Source organism: Castor canadensis, chromosome 3, assembly GCF_047511655.1.
Source record: "Castor canadensis chromosome 3, mCasCan1.hap1v2, whole genome shotgun sequence".
Classification (NCBI taxonomy): Eukaryota; Metazoa; Chordata; class Mammalia; order Rodentia; family Castoridae; genus Castor; species Castor canadensis.
Window position 1 is genome coordinate 147,838,701 of NC_133388.1, and position 19,296 is coordinate 147,857,996.

Genomic DNA, 19,296 nt, shown 5'->3' on the forward strand with positions numbered 1-19,296 from the left:
AACCCCAAATTAAATATTTCAAAAGAAATTTGTTAGTATGGTTATTAGGTGCCAAGCAAATATAGCTTTTTCAGAGGGCTCCCTCAGAACAAAAAGAATCAGCTGGTCTAGCTTTCTAACTTTGATTATGGTTGTTTAGAGATTCTGTGACCTTAGACAGTAAGAACATTGGAATGGGATTTAGTCTCTAATATGGCTTTTTAGATGAGACAACTAAAGTAAATCACAAGAGAAAATACTAGACCTAGATAGGATTTGTAGAATTCTGGATATAGATATAGCCTCAGAAAGAACTGGCTTCAGATTAAGTGAACATCTGACTAAAAGATTGCATTGAGTTTCTGTATGATTCACAGGCCAAATGACTCCTTTTGGTATTGTTATATACCATTCACTTGTGACTTTTCTTCCAATTTAAAAGTACAGATTCTTCATGCAAACTAACCAGATATAGTAACAGAAGAAAAGCATCATCCTTGCTAATGTGGGGAGAAAATGTGGAAGGAATATCAGAAGCTTCATCTTCCTGCATAAAAGATACCATTTTTGTCACAGAGAATACAAATGATATCAAAGTTGGGATAGCATAATAATATTAAATGCAGATGGGATCTTAAGTTATATATTTGTCTTCAAGAGTATGAAAATTAATTTTTCAATATTTCATCTCTGGCAGCTCTTAGGTTACTCTTAGGTATTTGATATGAAATACTTTTATAAGTAAGGTATTTAAGATCTTTGAATGTAAAAGAAGAAACAATAGTTCTTATAGAATGCACAATAGATAAGAAGAGATAAAACTATTTTATTAGTTCAATTAAAATGAAAAAATAGGAGATACAATCACTTAATTGCAATTATAAAGAATTTCACAAAATAAACTCAAATTTAAGCATAAATGTGTACTTACAGATTACTATTTGAGTTTATAGATTATTACAGATTACTACCAAAAAGCGAAATGAATGTTTTTTAGTTTTGCAGATTAAATTTGCAGTTATGCTATCTTGCTAAATGAAAGACATTTGTTGTTTGAAGTGATCATTTTACTGGATGTCAGAAGCAGGGCTGTGCTCTTGGGGGAGGATAAGGTCTTTCTCAGACCCATCAGAATGAGGCTTTCACTGTTCTGCCCTTCAGAGGCTGGGGTGGTCGGTTGTTGTGCAGTATGGGGACAGCAGTCTCACCTTCTGCATTTGAAAGAAGACTGCGGAACTGTGACAGCTGGAAAGATGAAACATTTAAAGAATCACATTAAAATCACATAAAGCACTTTATTTTCAGTATAACTAATGACTTAATATGTAGAAACTGAGTTGAGGACTGCAGTAGTTTCACCAGTCGTTAGGGAGGGTTCCCCAAATCCTTCACACTCCTCTGAATGAATCATTTTGCTTAAATTATCGAGGACTGATGGGTTAGAAAACCAACTTTCTCACTTGTCAGCTGAGGTATGGCGCCTCCCTTTCCATATAGCAACTACTTCACTGGGTAGTTGGGAAGATTAAATGGGCTGACAGATGCAAAAGACCTCAAAATGATGCAGTGTGTACTCAATAAATGTCAGTTAGCAACAGGTCACAGTGCTGGTCCTGTATGTGTTATGAGACTTGGCTGACAAAACATATACAAGACACCTAACAAAAGTAGCTATTCAATCAACAATCTTGTCACCATTACAAACAATACTTAACAAGATATTTTGTTGGATATTTTAAACCTAAAGCTTGAAAAAAAGAACAAGCAAGTTTTGCCAACTACTAAGGTATGCCAACTGAGAGTCACAGTTCTCCAGAGTCAGCGGAACTTGCAATCAGTTTTCCCTTTGTTTCTGAAATTCTTAAGATATCTAACAAGGTTAGGCTTTTTCTTATTGAGAAGAATAGCAGAAGTTCTGGATCTCATTTGTTTTATTTTCTTCATAAAGTAAAAACAGTATCATAGTTCACTTCTTGGGGTAATTCAATAGATCTATGTGAGCAGTGAACCTTATTTATTTGGAAGGAAAAATAAAGTGTTCAAAAACCTAATTGAAAAAATAATACCCTGCACTGACACTGTCAACTGAATCGTTCTTCCTGCTTTGTAGTTCCAGTTCCCACGCATTGGATACACTACCTGTTCTGGGCTGACACTGATGCTGTCCTTGCAAATGAACCAGGTAACACTCTCGTGAAGAGGAGGATGAGTCAGAGAGCCGGCATAGGTCCAGTAGTCCAGGGATGCAGGAAGGAGAGTGGAGGGGTCAAAATTTGTGAAAGGGGCTCGTTTGCCCTGGGGGGGGGGAGGGGGAATATCATTATATGTGATATAAAATACTTACACAAAAATATGTAACACATATACTATTATCTTGCTATATATTAGAGAGATTTTAGCTAAGAGTTTGATTTTTCTATCTTATTTCATGTTTGGGGTGTGTGTGTAAACAACAAAATAGAAAAGATGAAAAATGCATAAATGACCAAGAAATCTTCCTCTTTCTTCATTTGCTTAAAGATAAGCAAGGGTTCCAAAAGATTTTATAATTGATATTTAACAAAATTTATTTAATTTCAAGTATAAATCATTTTTGTTTCTCTAGGAATGAAGCTAGATACTGTTCTAGTGGCAAAGATATTCATTGACATGCATATTGATTATATTAATCTTATTTCCATTATTTTTGTGATTGTTATCCATATGTAGCAAACAAACATATTTGTAGGCTAATCTTTTATGTATCCCACTTCACCAGACTTTTAAATTGATTCTGTTTTCTAGCTGATTCTTTTGAATTTTCCAGACAGATGTCAATTGTAATATCATCTGCCCATAGTGATACTTGTCTTTGCTTTTTCCAATATTTATCCTAATATATACTCTTGTTTCATTGCTTTTATTGGGACTTCAATCATAGTATTTAACTTCGATAGTCACAGTTGGTACCTTGGTCTTGTTCTTGATTGAAATAGAAATCCTTCAATTGTTTTGCTACTAAGTATGATGCTTGATCCAAATTTCAAGGTAATAGTTTTCATCAGATTCAAGAGATTTTGTTATTTTGTTTTCTCTTATCCTCGGGGATGGGCATGAAATTTTATTAAATGCTTTTAAAATATGTAACAATTTGGTGACATTTGGTTCTTATCTTTAATTTGTTAATATAATTAATTATATTTAGATATATTCTAATACTAAATCATTCTATATTTTTGGAGTAAGCTCTACTAGTTCAAAAATATTACACTTCATACACTGTTGAAGTTGTTTTGCTATAATCAATTTTAAGATTTCTTTTAGCTATCTTCCTATGAGTGATTGGTCTATAGCTTTTACAATATTCTTACATGATTTTGATATTGGATTTAAATACATTGATGAGGAGTTTTCTGTTTGTCCCCTTACTTGGATGTTTCGTTTACACTTACATGATTGCTTCTTAAAGGTTGAGCAAAACAACACATAAAATGGGGTGGGGCTGAAGTTTTCTTTTAATAGGTACATTTACACTATCTTTTTAATTTATTCTTAGGCTTACCATCTGTTTGGATTTTCATTTGAGTCAATTTTTGTGCTTTATATTCTCATTGAAGATCTTCCATTTTATCTGAATTTTCAAATTTACTGGTATAATGTTATTAATAGTTTTCTCTAATGAAAATTTCTTCTATATCATTAGGTATACCCTGTTTTTTAAATTTCTAATAGTATTTTGCATATGTGCCACTTTTCCTTTACCAAAGTTGCCAAAAACATACCTTTTTGGTTGGTTATTCCAAAGAATCAACTTTTCATTTATTTATAAAATTTTATTTTTACTCATTCATCTTTTTTCTTTATTACTTTACTAATTTCTTTTATCATCACTCATTATTTCTTTCCATTTTTGTTTAATATGTTTTTAAAAATATTCTTGAGTTGGGTGTTTTTATTGGATATTTTAAAAATATTCTGTCTCACTTTGTAATATAAGCATTTAAAGTTGAACCTTTTCTGGAAACAGTATAAAACTTACTTATTTTACACAAAAATCTTCAGGGCAAAGTAACCTGTTTTTCTGTATGCCTGAATTCAATGAACAATATGAAAACAAAACAAATCTCTTTATCAGAGTCTCAGGTGTAGGCAATATCTAAGTAATTCCTTGATTTCCACATTGGTAATTTTTCCAACAGCTTTCTCACTCCACACTTCCAGTGTATACACAAATGATTTCTCTACCTTTGTGAATTCTTGTGCTCTGAGTTAAACTCTTAGTTTATTTACCTTAGTTTTCACTGCATTTATGGCATCAAGTATTTTCTGCAGGTTTGGATTGGCCTGACCAACCTGGAGATTAAAAAAAAAAAGTGTGAGATAAAGGTTGTGATCAAAACAACACTGTTTAGCTAAGTTTTTAAAACATTTTTTCATTTAATAACAATAACTGAAGAGAGATGCTCTTTTTTTTCCTTGCTCTAAGAGAGGAAATTATGTATTAGTACATTTTTGGCATATTTTGAGTGCTTATTACAGATTAACTCAAACTACTATAATTACAAAAGTTATTAGTTAGCCAATCATACCCAACTTAATAATGAATTTCTTAGAGAACTTTTCAGGGACTCTTCAATAGAGAAATTAAACAACACTCACCATTTTAAAATTCAGTTGAAATTTATGGAAGAGGGAATTCTTTAATATTTTTTTCATGATGAGGTATTAAACTGACAAACACCTGATTCTATGAAGTGGGAGTCAGAGAAAAAGGAATTTGGAAGAGGAGGAAAACAGAAATTCAGTTTTCTCTGTGACAACTTCCTTTTCCAACCCTATTGGGAACTTATTTTCTCTCTTTTGAGAGGGAAAACCAGAGAGAAACAAGGCCACAAAGAATGAGGAAACTGTTAATTCCTGTTCAAAAGTAAAATAGGAGCTTTCCAAAAAAAAAAAAACAACTTAAATGTCCTTTGCTTTGTACAGTCCTTCCTTGAATTCTGATTGGGAAGAAGTAGCATGAGCAGAGTTGTGTAAATCGCCGAGACTCACCTTCATCAAGACACCAATAATGGCCAAGCCATCAGACTTGGAGATGGCATCAGCAATGCTGGGGTACTTCCCAGAATTCCAGTGAACTAGGTGAAGCTGAAAATAACAATATGGTGAAGTAATTATGTATGCAAGTGTAAAGGTACCTTACAATAGGTAAGTTGTATGTTAATTTGTTAGTATTTGAGGATGTATTTTGGCTTAGGCAGATAAAATGTATGTGAATCTTTAGCCAGAGCATAGGAAAGGTGATCTTTACTCTTGGAAAGGGTGTCCTAAATAGTATAAGAAGATTTCAGCTCCCAGAACCAATAAGTAAAATTTCTTTTTTTTTTAACAAGGTCATCAACTATTTAATATTGCTTCTTTAATATATATCTCTTTTTGGTATAAAAAGATCAAGTAGCCGATGCCTTGGCTCACACCTATAATCCTAGCTACTCAGGAGGCAGAGATCAGGATGATGGTAGTTAGAAGCCAGCCTGGGCAAATATAGTTCAAGAAACCCTATCTCAAAAAACCCCATCATAGAGGAATTCCAAGATGGCGGCTAGAGGGAGGAAGTAGAAAGTGAGCCTCCTATAGTGAAATCTTGGAGAGATGCTGGAGACACATTTTGCAGGCATAATCACTGAGAAGAGGCAAAACTTTGACCCCTCCACACCTCCAGCTGGTGCAGAGAATCTCCACTTCATGTTAAACAGAGAAACAAGGAAGGCCCCCAGGCCGCCAGTCGCCCACACCCAGATGGCTACTGTGGTACTCCCACAGACAAGCCTGGGCCAGAGCAGCATAGCCCCCTGGACAGACTGACTTCCATCCGGGGGAAAAAGAGAAACTGACTAATAAGCAATAAGAACAATAAAGACACGCAGGAAAGAGGGTGGGGCGTACTGAGCGCTGAAGATTGGGGGAAGGGAATCCTTCCTGGAACTGTAAATAAACAAGCTGGGCAGGCCAGAGAGTCTCCGGTGGGAGCGGGGGTGCAGGCCCAGCAACCAGGAGCAGGAAAGCTTGTGAGAGTGATGGAGGAAAACTCCACAGGAGAGGAGGGAAGACCCACTTCCCACATAAGCTGTAAACAAACATGGCAGCTGGCAGGAGCAGCAGCACTGCCCAGTAATCAGGAGCAGAAAAGCTTGTAAAAGTGACAGTTGGAGGCAAACTGCACAGGAGAGGGGGTAAGACCCACTTCCCACATGAACTGTAAATAAACACGCAGGCCTGAGAAAGCGAGTGCAGTGTCACCTTTCCCAGTGTGTTTGGAAAGGGAAAAGCTTGTAGCAGAGGCTCACGCACAGGAGAACTCTGAGTAAACAAAGCCTGCAGGGCCAGGTGAGTGCTAAGCTCACCCCTGAGATCTGCATAAATAACACCTCCAGCAACAGCAGGCTGACAGCAGCAGGCAGGCAAGCCACAGCTGCAGATACCATTCTTAGAACTGTCTCCAGACTCTTTTTTTTTCTTTTTCTCCCTACCTTTGATGAGAAAACAACCGAATTACACCTGCGTGCTGAAAAACTTACTGAAACTGTATTGCATTTGAAATTGGGACACTTGGTGGGGATTTTGTGTGTGTGTGTGTGTAGTTTTGTTCGACTTTATGCGTCCCCTTTGATGAGACAACTACAGAACAACATCTGAGGCACCATCTCCAGGATTGGAGACTGAGACGGACACCAAAATTATTAAGACTGAAACTTCATTGCATTTGAACTTGGAAGTTTTTTGTTTTTTTGTTTTTTTTTTAAATTTTCTAGTTTTCATTTTATTTTAATTTATTTTTACATATAGATATTTCCTTCATTTACTTTTTAATTTTTATTCTTATCTTTATTTATTTTTTATTTTTTATTTTCAATCCTCTCAATCTCTCTAATGTCTGTTCAGCTTACTGTCGATTAGTACACTAACACTCCTTGTTTATACCTTTGAAACTTTCTTGTCTGATTCCCTGTTCTGTTTTCTCCTTCTTGTCTGTTTATTTGTTTTCCCTTTTCTTTAACTTCTTGATTTCCATCTCCTCTCACCCTTCCATTCTAAATATTACCATTGTTATTATTACAAGCTAGAAAATACTTAATTGCACACAGTACAGGGACAGTAACAACACCAAAGACAATGACTGAAAGACAGAAAAAACAGGGAAACCATTTTCCCCACAGCAAAAAATTAGTACAGGAACCGGAGGGGAATGAAGAAAACAGGCACTCAGATCCAGACTCCAACAAAATGAAGATAAACTATGCCAAAGAGCCCAATGGAGCCCACAAGAATAATTTAAAAGAAGACATACTACAGGTACTCAATGAGAATTTTATAGAGATGATACTGGATAGGGTCAACCAAAATGTACAGGAGACACTCAAGAAATTCCAAGACAACAAAAATAGAGAATTTGAAAAAGCAAAAGAAGAAATAAAGGAAACCATAGAAGCACTGTATAAACACCAAAGTGAAAGAGAGAACACCATGAATAAACAGATAAATGAACTCAGGACAAAAATAGACAACATTAAAGAGGAAAACAGCCAGGATATGGAAAACCTCAAAAAAAAGAATGAAACAAAATTGCAAAACAAAACGGAAGGCCAATCCAGCAGAATAAAACAAACAGAAGACAGATTCTCAGAACTTGAAGATGAAATGGTAATTACAGGAAAAATGAAAGAACTATTAATTAAACAACTCAAGACCTGTGAAAAGAAAATGCAAGAACTCACCGACTCCATCAAAAGACCAAACTTGAGAATCATGGGCATCGAAGAAGGAGAAGAGGTGCAAGCGAAGGGAATACATAATACATTCAACAAAATAACAATGGAAAATTTTGCAAATCTAGAGAAAGATATTCCCATACAGATGCAAGAGGCCTCCAGGACACCAAACAGACCAGATCAAAATAGAACTACCCCATGACATATCATCATTAAAACAACATCAGAAACTAGGGAAAGAATATTGAAGGCTGTAAGAGAGAAAAAACAAGTAACATACAAAGGTAAACCCATAAAAATCACAGCAGACTTCTCAACAGAAACATTAAAAGCAAGAAGAGCATGGGGTGACATCTTCCGGGCACTGAATGAAAATAACCTCAACCCCTGGATACTCTACCCAGCAAAACTATCATTCAAAATACATGGAGCAATAAAAGTCTTCCATGATAAGCAGAAACTAAAACAATATGTGACCACAAAGCCACCACTACAAAAGATTCTTCAAAGGATTCTGTACACAGAAAGTGAAACCCAACTTAACCATGAAAAGACAGGCAGCACCAAACCACAGGAAAAGAAAAAGCAAGACAGAAGAGAGTAACATCAAGTTAGGTACACACAATCAAACCTTCAAACAACTAAGATAACTAAATGGCAGGAATCACCACATACCTATCAGTACTAACACTTAATGTTAATGGACTTAATTCACCCATCAAAAGGCACCGCTTGACAAAATGGATTAAAAGGGAAGATCCAACAATTTGTTGCTTACAGGAGACCCATCTCACTGAAAGAAATAAGCATAGGCTTAGGATGAAAGACTGGAAGAAGATTTACCAAACCAATGGCCCCCAAAAACAGGCAGGAGTAGCAATAGTTATCTCTGACAAAGTAGACTTCAAACCTACATTGATCAAATGAGATAAAGAAGGACATTCCATACTAATAACAGGGGAACTAGACCAAAAGGAAATAATAATCATCAACCTGTATGCACCCAATGTCAACGCACCCAGTTTCATCAAACATACCCTGAAAGACCTAAAAGCATACACAAACACCAACACAGTGGTTGTGGGAGACTTTAACACCCCATTATCATCAATAGATAGGTCATCCAAACAAAAAATCAATAAAGAAATCCAAGATCTAAACTATACACTAGATCAAATGGACCTAGTTGATGTCTACAGAACATTTCATCCAACTTCTCCACAATATACATTCTTCTCAGCAGCCCATGGAAACTTCTCCAAAATAGATCATATCCTAGGGCACAAAGCAAGTCTCAGCAAATATAAGAAAATAGAAATTATACCGTGCATACTATCTGATCACAATGCAGTAAAAGTAGAACTCAACAACAAAAGTAAAGACAAAAAACATGTAAACTGCTGGAAACTAAATAACTCATTACTTAATGAAGAATGGATCATCGATGAAATAAAAGAAGAAATTAAAAAGTTCCTGGAAGTCAATGAAAATGAAAACAAAACCTACCGGAACCTATGGGACACAGCTAAGGCAGTCCTGAGAGGAAAGTTTATAGCCATGAGTGCATATATTAAAAAGACTGAAAGATCCCAAATCAATGACCTAATGATACATCTCAAACTCCTAGAAAAACAAGAACAAGTAAATCCCAAAACAAATAGAAGGAGAGAAATAATAAAAATAAGAGCTGAAATCAACGAAATAGAAAACAAAAAAAAAATACAAAGAATTAATGAAACAAAAAATTGGTTCGTTGAAAAAATAAACAAGATCGATAGACCCCTGGCAAACCTGACTAAAATGAGGAGAGAAAAAACCCAAAAAATTAGTAGAATCAGGAATGCAAAAGGGGAGATAACAACAAACACCATGGAAATCATCAGAGAGTACTTTGAGAACCTATATTCAAATAAATTTGAAAATCTTAAAGACATGGACAGATTTCTAGATACATATGATCATCCAAAACTGAACCAAGAGGAAATTAATTACCTGAATAGACCTATAACACAAAATGAAATTGAAGCAGCAATCAAGAGTCTCCCCAAAAAGAAAAGTCCAGGACCTGATGGATTCTCTGCTGAATTCTATCACACCTTTAAAGAAAAACTGATACCAACCATCCTTAAACTGTTCCACAAAATAGAAAGGGAAGGAAAACTGCCTAACACATTTTCTGAAGCCAGTATTACACTTATGCCAAAACCAGGCAATGACACCTCCAAAAAGGAGAACTATAGGCCAATCTCCTTAAAGAACATTGATGCAAAAATACTCAACAAAATAATGGCAAACAGAATTGAACAACACATCAAAAAATTATTCACCACGACCAAGTTGGCTTCATCCCAGGGATGCAGGGGTGGTTCAACCTACAAAAATCAATAAACATAATAAACCACATTAACAGAAGCAAAGACAAAAACCACTTGATCATCTTGATAGATGCAGAAAAAACCTTTGATAAGATCCAACACCATTTCATGATAAAAGCTCTAAGAAAACTAGGAAGGAAAGTACCTCAACATAAAAGCTATATATGACAAACCTACAGCCAGCATTATACTTACTGGAGAAAAACTGAAACCATTCCCTCTAAAATCAGGAACCAGACAAGGATGCCCACTATCTCCACTCCTATTCAACATAGTACTGGAATTCCTAGCCAGGGCAATTAGGCAAGAAGAAGGAATAAAAGGAATACAAATAGGTAAAGAAACTGTCAAAATATCCCTATTTGCAGACGACATGATCCTGTACCTTAAAGACACAAAAAACTCTACTCGGAAGCTTCTAGACATCATCAATAGCTATAGCAAGGTAGCAGGATATAAAATCAATATAGAGAAATCATTATCATTTCTATACACTAACAATGAGCAAACTGAAAAAGAATGTATGAAAACAATTCCATTTACAATAGCCTCAAAAAAAATCAAATACCTAGGTGTAAACCTAATAAAAGATGTGAAAGACCTCTACAAGGAAAACTATAAACTTCTGAAGAAAGAGATTGAGGAAACCTATAGAAAGTGGAGAGATCTCCACTCATGGATTGGTAGAATCAACATAGTAAAAATGTCGATACTCCCAAAAGTAATCTACATGTTTAATGCAATTCCCATCAAATTTCCAATGACATTCATTAAAGAGATTGAAAAATCTACTGTTAAATTTATATGGAAACAGAAGAGGCCACAAATAGCCAAGGCAATACTCAGTCAAAAGAACAATGCAGGAGGTATCACAATACCTGACTTCAAACTATATTACAAAGCAGTAACAATAAAAAGAGCATGGTACTGGCACAAAAACAGACATGAAGACCAGTGGAACAGAATAGAGGACCCAGATATGAACCCAAAAAACTATAACCAACTTGTCTTTGACAAAGGAGCTAAAATTATACGATGGAGAAATAGCAGCCTCTTCAACAAAAACTGCTGTGAAAACTGGTTAGCAGTCTGCAAAAACCTGAAACTACATCTATGTATATCACCCTATACCAAGGTTAACTCAAAATGGATTAAGGATCTTAATATCAGACTACAAACTCTAAAGTTGATACAGGAAAGAGTAGGAAATACTCTGGAGTTAGTAGGTATAGGTAAGAACTTTCTCAACGAAACCCCAGCAGCACAGCAACTAAGAGATAGCATAGATAAATGGGACCTGATAAAGCTAAAAAGCTTCTGTTCATCAAAAGAAATGGTCTCTAAACTGAAGAGAACACCCACAGAGTGGGAGAAAATATTTGCCAGCTATACATCAGACAAAGGATTGATAACCAGAATATATAGGGAACTTAAAACACTAAATTCTCCCAAAACTAAAGAACCAATAAAGAAATGGGCAAGTGAACTAAACAGAACTGTCTCAAAAGAAGAAATTCAAATGGCCAAAAAACACATGAAAAAATGCTCACCATCTCTAGCAATAAAGGAAATGCAGGACTGGAGGTGTTACTCAAGTGGTAGAGTGCTTACTTTGCAAATGTGAAGCCCCGAGTTCAAATCCCAGTCCCACCAACCAAACCAAAAAAAAAAAAAAAAAAAGAAGAAAGGAAATGCAAATTAAAACCACACTAAGATTCCACCTCACCCATTAGAATAGCCATCATTAGCAACACCACCAACAACAGGTGGTGGCAAGGATCCGAGGGAAAAAGGAACCCTCTTACACTGTTGGTGGGAATGTATACTAGTACAACCACTCTGGAAAAAAATTTGGAGGCTACTTAAAAATCTAAACATTGACCTACCATTTGATCCAGCAATACCACTCTTGGGGATATACCCAAAAGACTGTGACACAGGTTACTCCAGAGGCACCTGCACACCCATGTTTATTGAGGCACTATTCACAGTAGCCTAGTTATGGAAACAGCCAAGATGCCCCAGCACTGACGAATGGATTAAGAAAATGTGGTATCTATACACAAGGGAATTCTATGCAGCCATGAAGAAGAATGAAATGTTATCATTTGCTGGTAAATGGATGGAATTGGAGAACATCATTCTGAGTGAGGTTAGCCTGGCCCAAAAGACCAAAAATCATATGTTCTCCCTCATATGTGGACATTAGATCAAGGGCAAACACAACAAGGGGATTGGACTTTAGCACATGATAAAAGTGAGAGCCCACAAGGGAGGGGTGAGGATTTTTTAGGTAAGACATTTAAAAAATTAGCTAGCATTTGTTGCCCTTAACGCAGAGAAACTATAGCAGATACCTTAAAAGCAACTGAGGCCAATAGGAAAAGGGGACCAGGAACTAGAGAAAAGGTTAGATCAAAAAGAATTAACCTAGAAGGTAACACACATGCACAGGAAATTAATGTGCGTCAATGCCCTGTATAGCTATCCTTATCTCAACCAGCAAAAACCCTTGTTCCTTCCTATTATTGCTTATACTCTCTCTACAACAAAATTAGAAATAAGAGCAAAATAGTTTCTGCTGGGTATTGAGGGGGTGTGGGTAGAGGGGGGGCAGAGTGGGTGGTAAGGGAGGCTGTGGGGGTAGGGGGGAGAAATGACCCAAGCCTTGTATGCACATATGAATAAAAAAAAAAAACCATCACAAACAGAAAAGGGCTGGCAGAGTGGCTCAAGGTGAACACCTGGAGTTCAAAGTCCAGTATAGCAAAAAAAAAAAAAAAGAAAGAAGTTAATAAAATAAATAAAAGTCAGGTAATCTGACTGACTAGCTTTAGGGGCAGGAATGAAATCATTTTCTCTGCTGTGAGTTAATTCACAGTAAATGTGTAAGAAAGGGCTCCTGGCCTGCCTAGGAACATTGCCAAGGACAGGTTCTCAAATCAACATTTGCAGCCTGAACTCTCAGTGGAACTTGAGACTTGTACATTCAAGTATGCCTGTATGTTTCCTTATAACCTCTTGATATCTCCACATAGATGTCTACAGATGCCACACCTATCAATATCCTTATGTCATAGATCATACTTCAACACTTATTCACAACTTTGAGTTTTTTGGCATTAACTACCAATCTTTTTCTGGAATTTCCTTCCCCAAAATCTTTGAATAACAGAACTTTCTCTTGAATTAGGAATGAACTCAAATGACATTCCTCAAATAACCCTTCTATGATTACTTAAAATAAAGTGATCACCATAAATAAAGGCAATTCTTTCCATACCTTTCATCTACTATCTCTTCGTCCCTCCATGCCCAGGTCTCTTCCCTTTCTTTCCTTCTTGTACACCCTTTCATTTCTTCTTTCCTTAATTTTTTTCTCTTTCCCTTATCAAATGTATGTTCTGAGAATAAGAACTTAAAAAAAACATATTGTAAGTGCTCAATAAATATTTGTTGAATGAAAAAAGAATGATTAAACCATTTCTTTTTAAGAGAGATCACTACACAGTCCTAATTGCAATATCATCTCATTGTAATTTCCTCTGACCACACCAGTCTAGATTCTGCCCCTACTCTTTTTTTATTGTTTTTTCATTTATTCATATGTGCATACATTGTTTGGGCTATCTCTTCTCCCTGCCCCCACCTCCCCCCTCCACTTCCAGGCAGAACCTGTTCTGCCCTCTTCTCCGATTTTGTTGAAGACAAAACATAAGAGATAATAAGAAAGACAGCGTTTTTGCTAGTTGAGATAAGGATAGCTATATAGAGAGATTCCTAGCATTGCTTCATGCACAAGTGCATTACAACCCAAATTGGTTCATCTCTACCTGACCTCTTCACTACTTCTGGTCACCTTCCCATAGTGGCCTCTGCCAGTTTAAGATTACTTTATTAGCTCCTCAACAGTGGCTGCCCCTACTCTTAACAGATTATTCTATAACTATATTCCATGGTCCTTTGTGACTATTCACACTGCCATTTACTACAATATTTATTTAATTATAATCTTTTCTGCATATGCTATGTTGCTTGAGGAGCCATTACTTGTGTCTTATCTGCAGAATTATAAGTAGTATTACTGAGCACTTACAATGTAAAAGGAGCTGGTCTAAGCGTGTCATATATGGGTTTACTCACTTCATTTTCTCAGTAATTGCATGAGATAGATATGATATTATGCAAGCTGACCCTATAGCTGAGAAGATCAAGACACAAATTGATCTGCCTAAAGTACAACCAGTGAGCGGCACAGCTTTGACTGAAGTCCCTGAAGTCGACTGAGAAGCTTGCATTCTTTTTTTTTTTTTTTCATTTTTCTTTTATTATTCATATGTGCATACAAGGCTTGGTTCATTTCTCCCCCCTGCCCCCACAGCCTCCCTTACCACGCACTCCACCCCCTCCCGCTCCCCCCCTCAATACCCAGCAGAAACTATTTTGCCCTTATCTCTAATTTTGTTGTAGAGAGAGTATAAGCAATAACAGGAAGGAACAAGGGTTTTTGCTGGTTGAGATAAATATGGCTATACAGGGAGTTGACTCACATTAATTTCCTGTGCATGTGTGTTACCTTCTAGGTTAATTCTTTTTGATCTAACCTTTTCTCTAGTTCCTGGTCCCCTTTTCCTATTGGCCTCAGTTGCTTTAAGGTATCTGCTTTAGTTTCTCTGCATTAAGGGCAACAAATGCTAGCTGGTTTTTTAGGTGTCTTACCTATCCTCACCCCTCCCTTGTGTGCTCTTGCTTTTATCATGTGCTCATAGTCCAATCCCCTTGTTGTGTTTGCCCTTGATCTAATGTCCACATATGAGGGAGACCATACGATTTTTGGTCTTTTGAGCCAGGCTAACCTCACTCACAATGATGTTCTCCAATTCCATCCATTTACCAGCGAATGATAACATTTCGTTCTTCTTCATGGCTGCATAAAATTCCATTGTGTATAGATACCACATTTTCTTAATCCATTCATCAGTGCTGGGGCATCTTGGCTGTTTCCATAACTTGGCTATTGTGAATAGTGCCGCAATAAACATGGATGTGCAGGTGCCTCTGGAGTAACAGTCTTTTGGGTATATCCCCAAGAGTGGTATTGCTGGATCAAATGGTAGATCGATGTCCAGCTTTTTAAGTAGCCTCCAAATTTTTTTCCAGAGTGGTTGTACTAGTCTACATTCCCACCAACAGTGTAAGAGGGTTCCTTTTTCCCCGCATCCTCGCCAACACCTGTTGTTGGTGGTGTTGCTGATGATGGCTATTCTAACAGGGGTGAGGTGGAATCTTAGTGTGGTTTTAATTTGCATTTCCTTTATTGCTAGAGATGGTGAGCATTTTTTCATGTGTTTTCTGGCCATTTGAATTTCTTCTTTTGAGAAAGTTCTGTTTAGTTCACATGCCCATTTCTTTATTGGTTCATTAGTTTTGGGAGAATTTAGTTTTTTAAGTTCCCTGTATATTCTGGTTATCAGTCCTTTGTCTGATGTATAATTGGCAAATATTTTCTCCCACTCTGTGGGTGTTCTCTTCAGTTTAGAGACCATTTCTTTTGATGAACAGAAGCTTTTTAGTTCTTCACCACTGGGCTGTACTGCCTCTTGAACTTGGTGAATACCAATTATCCTATGGAAGTGTCCTGAATAAATAACACCAAACTCTGTGACTAAGGATTTTTAATCACTGACTATTTATATGAGAGAATCACTTATTTAGATTTTTTTTGGATATTACCAAGTATTCTTCCAAAAACACAGTGCTGATTTAAGCTTCTAGCCCATTTGATATCAGTCCATCTTCAATTTTATGGGGAGGAAATGCAGGAATGAACATTTAATAGATTTCTGCAGCACTGAAAGGTATTATCCAAACTTTACAATGTAATGTATAGCAAGCTATATTTGAATACAGTCCTCTAACTCTCTATCAAAATTAAAAATACACGTATTTTATAATCTGACAATCTCTCGTGAAAAAAATCTGTCTTACACAATTACTTTCACTGGTGCATAAGATACCAGCATGATGTATTAACTGAAGAATTCAAACATGATGTATCAACTGAAGAACTTTTTTCAGGTGTAAGAGGGTGAATTTACTAGAATTATTATGTATTCATGTATAAAAATGCAAAAATGAGACCTGTTTAAACTGTTCCAGGAATGGGGGGAAGAGGGGTAAAGAAGGACGGAGTGATTGAATCCAAGTATGATATATTGTAAGAATGTTTGTAAATGTAACAATGTACCCCCAGTACAACAATAATATGGTAATAAAAAAGAGTTTTAGACAGAAAAGTAAAACAAAAAAATCACAGAATAAAAATCAGAAGACATTATAATTATCTACCAATAGCAGCCAGTTAAATTCTGAAATATTCATGTAATTGAGATACTATACAGACACTTAAAAAATGAGGTGAAATTAAACCTTGTGGTTGAAAAATTACCATGATAAACTGAAAGTGGAAAGGAGTAAATTTCAAAACTAGATGCATTAAAAATTCATTTTATCAAAGTGCAACTAAAAAGCCAGCCCATATATATGGTTACATTACATGTAATATATGTATAATGTAGGGAGCAAAGGTCCTCTCCTTTTAATCTCCCAGACTTTCTGTGGAGATTGATGAATGTGTCCAGTTTTTCTGTGAAAATACAGATATACTGTCTTGAATTACTCTACCACTTAAGCCAGGCCTCCAACCAATGTCTTGATTTAGATCACAAACCTCCATGTGAGGGCAACTCAAGAGGTGGCAGGTGTTCACTGCAGCCAGGGAACCTTAGAACTTCATCTGGGTGCTTGCTTCACCTTGAACCATTGTTGGGATTAAACTTGAGCTCTGTAAAGTCTTTTTGAAATGTATCTGCCTGGTCACCCCCATGCTACTTTTGTGTCCAAGCTTGATTTTTATGTAAAAAAGAGAATGGTGGATTTTTATTTGAGGGCCAGAGCTTTAAAGGAGAGCAGAATCATCCCTTTAAGCCAGCATGATGTCAATGTAAGAGTTTTTGAGGAATTTCCAGGGAAATGTTGGACTCAGGAGTTCAGCTCCAGTTTAGTTATCTCTTTTCACATGAAAAATTTCCCTCTGCCAAACATGGTGTATCTGTGTTTGATATTAATAGAGCCTGGGAGTCCTTACAGAGACCAGAATTCTCACTCTTTTGTGTAATTATGTTGATGACTCCATGTAACAGTGGAGTTGCTTCTGGGAGTACTCTCAATGTAATTAACTCTCACTTAAAAAACTACTTTACCTCTCCAGAATATTTGACTCCATCCACTGTGTGCTCAGAACCACTGTCGTTTGTACTTCCCCAGTGGAAATGGAACTGAGCAAGCTTATAACCTTCAGAGAGAGGACCACCTTTCAGCACTAGAAAGAAAAGAATTTACTATTATTCTTATGATCGTAACTCCAGCATATCTTTGCATTTAATATAAACCAACAGAAAACTGTGTTGAGCAAAAGTGAAAACAAACACTCATGCCAAAGTTTTCATCTTGGTTTCACACTCCTACACTCACAATGATGGCATTCGTGTATATGAGACATCTCTGATTGTGACAGTGATAAAATAGTCTATGAGTTATACACAAGTCTCAGCACAGGGCCCAAATTTTAACTATTTCTACACCAAAAAAGCATATTGCAAAGTGAACAAACTATATGATTACAGGACTTTCTTTGAATTTCCTTTAATATGCAAGTTTATTCATTCATTCTTTCAATAAAGACTGTATAGGTAGTTTGCATCAAAGTTGATAGTAATTTATTTTGATTAACAAATTACTCATCACATGTTTTGTATTTAATGAAGACATAACAGTATATCTTGACAACTTTGTTGAGAATCACTAGAGAGGGACCAAGAGACACTTCCTGTGGGGCAGGGTCACTTTAAAAATATTTGGTCACTCTCCAAATGACCTGTCATTTTGGAGAGTCTGTCCAATCATGTGTTTACTTATGCACATATGACACCAGACTAGATTTAATATTAAAAGACATTTCCTCAAGATGCCTAAAATTTAGGCTCAGAACCTTATAAGAAAGTGCTAAAATTATTTGGTCTTTTACATCAGTGGAGCTGTCAAACATATTGTCATTCAACAACTTTTCAGTAAATATTTATGAAAAGCTGACCATATTACAAGCAGTGTGCCAGATTCTGGGGTATGTGAATAATTCAGTCATCCTGTCTCTGCTTCTGTACTGTGCTCATCCACCCTCATCCTGATTGGAATATATTTGCCTTTTCAGTTTTTATATTCATAATGATTTGCTCACTAGACCTTTTTAGAGAAATGCTATTTGGACGGAAAGAATGAAGTGAGCTTAAAGAACTGGAATGGACAGAACAGTTGAGATGGTATCATTAGGAAGGAGAAGGACTAAAAGAACACAGAGATGGGAGTTCCAAAACTCATTTTATCTCTTGGGCATTTTAAAGATATCCAGAATGCCTCCCACATTTCAGCAGTGCTCCACACATGCTCCAAACACTTAGGATGACCGTTAGTATTTGTTAAGCTCCATTGTTTAATTTCCTCAGTAGATTCTAGTGAAAAAATAATCACAATAGTCTTTGGATTCACCTGATTGGTTATTATTCTCATCAAAAACTACATGGAAGGAATGTCCCACGTTGACAATTTCTTTGGCATTGGCTGGATTGTAGGAGATACTGATAGGTTTCAGAGAGGTATCATGTTTGACTTCATGAGTTTTGATATCAATAGGAGACTGGTTATTTCCATTGGCTATGGGATACAGCTTGCTCCATTGCTCAGGACCTAGCAGGACAAATGCATTCAATCAAGACTTTATAGAATGCTTGATTCCAATTTTTAGGTCTCTACCTACCTGTTTGCTAATTAGGTTATGGTTTATTTGGCATCTTAAGTGGCATTCTTTTTTAGCTTAATGAAAATTCTGTGTTTGAGAGAGTCCTTTTTCTATACTATATTACAAAACAACATTATTTGTCAACACCAGGAAGATAAACATATACACATAATCTGTACAATTATAAATATTTTACTATGAGCAAGAGATTTATAATATACATGTATATGTAGACATATTTGCCCCAAAGAACAACTGCTAAAAATACCTACAAAGATATTATAATTATTCAAAACAGGCAATCTGAACCATTAACCTATGCTTATTCAGTTATGTTAAA

General features: G+C 36.2%; 1 protein-coding gene across 4 annotated transcripts in view; it reads right to left on the reverse strand.

Annotated features, from left to right (window-relative positions):
* Window positions 1–785: 785 nt before the first annotated feature.
* The window catches only part of Ca1 (carbonic anhydrase 1), a 49,766-nt gene continuing 31,255 nt past the window's right edge, over window positions 786–19,296 (reverse strand). For 2 of the 4 annotated variants that reach the window (XM_020182760.2, XM_020182759.2), the window contains 6 exons: window positions 18,707–18,904; window positions 17,365–17,483; window positions 5,011–5,106; window positions 4,249–4,311; window positions 2,119–2,274; window positions 786–1,224 (listed from right to left, as the gene is read on the reverse strand). In XM_020182760.2, the coding sequence (XP_020038349.1) occupies window positions 1,108–1,224; window positions 2,119–2,274; window positions 4,249–4,311; window positions 5,011–5,106; window positions 17,365–17,483; window positions 18,707–18,904 (749 nt within the window). In that variant the 3' untranslated portion in view covers window positions 786–1,107. The remainder of the gene's footprint in view (window positions 1,225–2,118; window positions 2,275–4,248; window positions 4,312–5,010; window positions 5,107–17,364; window positions 17,484–18,706; window positions 18,905–19,296) is intronic. The other 2 variants (XM_074068792.1, XM_074068791.1) reach the window with 1 other exon arrangement.